Source organism: Ceratotherium simum, chromosome 24, assembly GCF_057802395.1.
Source record: "Ceratotherium simum simum isolate JZ-2026a chromosome 24, ASM5780239v1, whole genome shotgun sequence".
NCBI classification, from domain to species: Eukaryota; Metazoa; Chordata; class Mammalia; order Perissodactyla; family Rhinocerotidae; genus Ceratotherium; species Ceratotherium simum.
The window spans coordinates 26,041,836-26,047,664 of NC_141923.1; the positions used below are offsets into that span (position 1 = coordinate 26,041,836).

Below are 5,829 nucleotides of genomic sequence, written 5' to 3' on the forward strand. Positions count from 1 at the left end.
GACTGGTAGAAACGCTTCACAGGTATGTGCCTCTCTGAAAAATGAGAGTGGATTGTAAAAACTCTTCTCCATCCCTTCCTTTCAATCCTACACCCCAGGTCTTGGTCTATATCTTACTGATTTCCCATGTTAATTATTTTAACCTTGTCCTCAGTGGTCTCCTTTGTCTCTCATCTCCATAGAAACCCATTCTGCCTTAAGAATCACCTTTCTTGCCAGTTTTTGACCCAGGCCCCCTAATTAAGTCCTCCTTCAGCTCCAAATCACCTGCTGAATTAAATCTAAGCTCCTTGATCTCGGCTTCCGGGACCTTCTCTAATTTGCTTCTCTTTTATTCCCTTTTTAGAAATAATACATTCCTGGGGCAGAGGTGAAAGCAGATCACCGTCAACCAAAATGTTAACTGTAATAACTAATATATTTACTTAGTACTTTAGAGTTGAGTAAAATATATTCACCTACATTACCTCAATTAAGTCTCACAATCACTCTATGATATACATAGAAAGCAGGTAACGTGATCAGCATTCTAAGTTTGATAAAATCAGGGCCCATAGAAGTTGTGTGTTGACCATGATAACAGCTTACTGGTGAAGCTATAGCTTGAATTTACATCTTCAGAATCCCAGATCATGCTTGTTACACCACGCAATGTTGATCAGTAATCCCGCCTTTACCAAAATAGTTTTTTGTGTGTGTGTGTGAGGAAGATCAGCCCTGAGCTAACATCTGTGCTAATCCTCCTCTTTTTTTTTGCTGAGGAAGACTGGCTCTGAGCTAACATCTATTGTCAATCCTCCTCCTTTTTTTTTTTTTCCCCAAAGCCCCAGTGGATAGTTGTATGTCATAGCTGCACATCCTTCCAGTTGCTGTATGTGGGACGCGGCCCCAGCATGGCCGGGGAAGCGGTGCGTCGCTGCGTGCCCGGGATCCGAACCTGGGCCGCCAGTAGCAGAACACGCACACCTAACCACTAAGCCACCGGGCCAGCCCCCAAAACAGCTTTTTTTCTTTTGGTTTACATCTTCTGGCAGGCAGGATTCTAAGATCTCCCTGAGGGTCTCCTCCCTCCCCCTCACTCCGCGTTCAAGCCCTGCATAATCCCTGGGGCTGTGAATATGATGAGATACCAGTCCCCCTGATTGTGTTATGTTACACAGCACAGTTGACTTTAAGATAAGGAGATTATCTGGGTGAGCCTGACCTAACTAAGGAGCCCTTTAAAAGCAGAGAGTTTTCTCTGGCTGGTACCAGAAGAGAAAGTCAGAGAGATGTGTCCCAGTGGCCTGGAAGACAGCAAACATCGATGGTGTGAACAACCTACAGGGGTCACGTGGGAAGGACCCGGGAGTGGCCTGTGACAGCATCCAACAAAACAGGGACCTCAAACCCACAACTGCAAGGATCTGAATTCTGTCCACAAGAATGAGCTGGGAGATGGATTTTTCTCCAGAGCCTCAGCCTGATGAGAATTCAGCCTGGCCAACATTATAATTTCAGCCTTCTGATACCCCGGGCAGAGAACCCAGTCATGCTGTGCCAGCCTTCTGACCTACAAAAATGTGAGCTGATAAATAGGTGTTGTTTTAAGCCACTAAGTTTGTGATCATTTGTTACACAGCAATAGAAAATGAATACATCTTCTATTCCATTACTTTTCTTAAAAATACACATTTTATGAAACCACGTCTCTGGCTCTAGGAATCCAAGGAGTGCCCTGAATCACAGCAAACGTAGAGTAAATGTTGCTGATGCTGAATGAGGCTAAGAAGGCCTTTCTAACCGTAGAGCTAGTAAGAGCTAGACCAGGCATTTTTTAAATTTTATTTATTTTTTAGAACTTTTTTTTTGTTTTGGCGAGGAAGATTGGCCTTGAGCTAACATCTGTTGCCAATCTTCCTCTTTTTGCTTGAGGAAGATGGTCCCGGAGCTAACATCTGTGCCAGTCTTCCCCTACTTTGTATACGGGACACTGCCACAGCATGGCTTGATGAGCGGCATGTAGGTCCACGCCCGGTATCCAAACTTGCAAACCCCGAGCTGCTGAAGCAGAGTGTGCAAACTTAACCACTATACCTTTGGGCCAGCCCCTAAATTTTATTTTTTTGAATTGTCATACAGTAAAACTGACTTTTTTGGTGTACAGTTCTATAAATTTTAACACATGTATAGATGCATGTAATCATCATCACAATCAGGATGCAGAACAATTCCATCACCCCAAAAAATTTCCTTACGGTGGTCAATTACTTCCTCCACCCCAATCCCTGGCAACACTGATCTGTTCTCTGTCGCTATAGATTTATCTTTTCAAGAATGTCATAAATGAAATCACATAATATGTAATCTTTTGAGACTGGCTTCTTTCACTCAGCTTGATGCCTTTGAGATTTGTCTAAGTTGTTGTGTTTATCAATAGTTCATGGAATAGCAAATTTTTAAACCTCTAGAAGTTGAAAAAGTAGACAAAAGTACCAAGAATCAAAGGATCTTGATACTTGAAAGGATCTTTTATATTATCCGGGCCCATTCTGTCCTTTTATAGACAAGGAATCTGAAATCCAGTGAGGGTTGAGGACTTACCAAAATCGTGCAGGCAAAGGTGATAGGGATACAATGGTGAGAGAGAGTCAATCTTCCTTGCAGTCATGTAAACCATCAAAATCTATAAAGTGTGATAAATGTTAAGAATGCGGAAGAACAAGTCTTATGGGAGCACAGAAAATAAACACTGTATAAATTCCTTTCCATTGCAAATGATAGAGAATCAACGCAAACTAGCTTAAGCCAACAAAATCATTTATTGGCTCACTTAATTAAAAAAGATTCAAGGTGGTGTGGTCTTCAGGCACTGCTGGACCCAGGAACTCCCATAATATTGTCAGAGATCTCAACATCTGTCAATCTCTTACTCTCCTTCTCTTCACCCTTCTGGTTTCTCTTTCTTTTTGCATGGTGGCTTTATTCTTCCCTGTTACAGGCTCTTGCTATAATGCCAGGAAAGATAGATACTGGTAACTCAAGCCTACAAACTTACAGCTTCTGATCCAAAAGAGAGACTGATGCTTTCTCTCCTGGTTGCATTGATCAAACCTCTGGCCATTCCTTCTCAGTCTCATTTCCCGGTTCCTCCTCATCTCCCCAACCTCTATACACTGGAGTTCATTCTAGAAGCCTGTCCTTGGACCACTTCTCTTCTGTACCTACACTCGCTTTTCCTGGGTAATCTCATCTGGTATCATGAATTTAAATACCATCTGCCTCCAAAGGTCTCCAGCCCAGAACTTCCCCCCACACTTCAAACTTACATATAAACTGCCTACTTGACATATTTATTTGGCCATCTAATAAGTATTTCAAATGTAACATGTTCAAAACCAAATTCCTGATGTTTCCCCACAAACATGACCCTCTTGCAGTGTTCCCATCTCAGTAAATGGCAACGCTATCCTTCTAACTGCTCAGGGAAAAACCTTGGAGTCATCCTTGATTACTCTCCTCCATACTTCACATCAATTCCATCATCAAAATTTGTTGGTTATACCTTCAAAACAGATCCAGATTCCAATCTCTTCTTACCATCTCTACCACTAACTCCCTGCCTAAGCTATCAGCATCTCTCCCCTAAATTATTGCAAAAGCCACCAAATTGGTCTCCCCATTTCCTCCCTTGCTTCTTGGAGTCCATTTTTAACAAAGCACGCATAATGACCTTCTTAAAATATAAGTCAGATCTTGTGTCTTCTCTGCTCAAAATCTCCAACATAATCTCTATATACTGCAAAGGAGTGATCTCCAAGGTATTTTAATAAGTAGAAAAAAGCAAGGTGGAGAAAAGTGTGTATGGTATCTACCATTTGTCTAAAAAAGAAAGAGAAGTATACAAATATATATGTATTTGTGTATACTTTTAAATGTAAGGATAACCATAAAAAATATTTTTTTAAAGGTTATCTACAGGGAAAGGAAGGAAAAGGATGGAAGAGACAAGGTAAGAATGTAGACTTCTCTAAATGCACTACCTGTTTGGTAAATTTTGGCTTTGAAACCACGTAACTGTTCCACAAAACTATTTTTTTAAAAAAAGCAACCACTAAAAATCCAAAACAAAATGAAATAAATAAACTAACTGGGTATCAAGTTAGCCGCACAATCACACACAGAGGAATTATTCTAAGTCACTTTAAAGCAATGTAATTTGGGCCAGCCCCATGGCTTAGCGGTTAAGTGCGCGCGCTCTGCTGCTGGCAGCCCAGGTTCGGATCCCGGGCGCGCACCGAGGCACCGCTTCTCCGGCCATGCTGAGGCCGCGTCCCACATACAGCAACTAGAAGGATATGCAGCTATGACATACAACTATCTACTGGGGCTTTGGGGGAAAAAATAAATAAATAAATAAAATTATAAAGCAATGTAATTTGACTATATATGCCTAGAGAGAGATACCCTAATGACAAAAAGAATTGAAAAAAAAAATCAGAAACTATTACCACTAAGCATATGTTTAGTAACCATATTAGCAATGTTATTCTGAATACTATTTTATATATAGTAGAATAAAGCAAATGAGTAATTATGTTAATACCATTAGACCAGATTTTCAGAAGAGAAATGCATATAAAATCAAACTTAAGTAAAATCTGTGTAATCCTAAATTTGTATTGAATATATTAGTATGAATGAATGATGCATTTTCTCAAAAAATATGTTTATGTGAATTTTTTAGCTCTATCCACTGAAAAGGCAAACAATAATCAACCCAGTTACAATGAACATTCGTAGCATCCAGATTGTTTTCTCTAAATATCACTTTCCCACTTAAAAGAGGGCTCCTTGGAGAAATGGCTGATTCCAGGTCTGAGGCAGAAAAAGTACTAGATGAGCCTAGAACATCTTGTCACACCAGAAATCAAATGATCCTGGGTCGGGGTGCTTCTGCTGCTCAAACAAGTGTTTGGCTTGGGAATATTCAAAGAGCTGTACACTTAGAATGTATGCACCTTTCTATATGTGTGCTATACTGCAATTAAAAGTTTGTTTCTACTCTTTATCAGGGAAAATTTCAAACATATACAAAAGTAGAGAGAATAGTATAATGAACATCCATTTCTCCATTATCCAGTTTCAACAATGATCAAAACTCATGGCTATTTTCATTTCATCTGTACTCCACCCACTTCCCTCTCTCCAATATTTTGAAGCAGATTTCATTTATCCTATCACTTCATCAAAGATTATGTTTAATCCATAATCTATGTAAAACACATAACCAATCTAAAACACATACACATAAAAACATACATGCATAATACACATGAGGAGTGTTCTACTAAAGGTTACTTACTAAGGGTCACACAATACCTCCCCAGGAGAGTGTTTTGGGGGATAGGTAAGGGGGTAGGGGACAGCGTTTAAAGAAAAGTTTTGAGTGTGAATGTTTTCAGAGCGTCCAAGAATTAATTCTCCATTCGCCAGTCTCACGATTTTCTATTGTTTTAAAACCCTGTCACCCTTTTATATAACGTTGCCGTCCCGGGAAGGCTCTTGTATTTGAGACTCCTACAAGGAGAACGAGACTGAGTGGGAAATAAAATAAAGCGGCTTAAAAAGCATCTCAACTTCTTTATTTTGCCTAGGGAACGCCCTCTCATGTCATAGTGTACGAGCGATGCATTTGCTTTTCTTAACCAAAGCGCTGATGCCTTTATAACCGCTCGGTCTCGTTAGATGAGAACCGAATAGTTCTCTTGTTCAAAGAACTACAAATCCCAGAAGGCCCTCGCCTAGGGCGCCTGCGCGTTGCGCGCTCCTTCCTTTCCCCTCCTTGTC

At 40.4% G+C, this 5,829-nt stretch overlaps 1 protein-coding gene across 6 annotated transcripts in view; it reads right to left on the reverse strand.

Moving 5' to 3' along the window:
• ADCK1 (aarF domain containing kinase 1) overlaps positions 1 to 5,829 on the reverse strand; it is a 142,355-nt gene that overhangs the window by 135,865 nt on the left and 661 nt on the right. For all 6 annotated transcript variants that reach the window (XM_087448110.1, XM_087448111.1, XM_087448108.1 and 3 more), the window contains exon 2: positions 2,584 to 2,665. In XM_087448110.1, the coding sequence (XP_087304236.1) occupies positions 2,584 to 2,665 (82 nt within the window). The remainder of the gene's footprint in view (positions 1 to 2,583; positions 2,666 to 5,829) is intronic.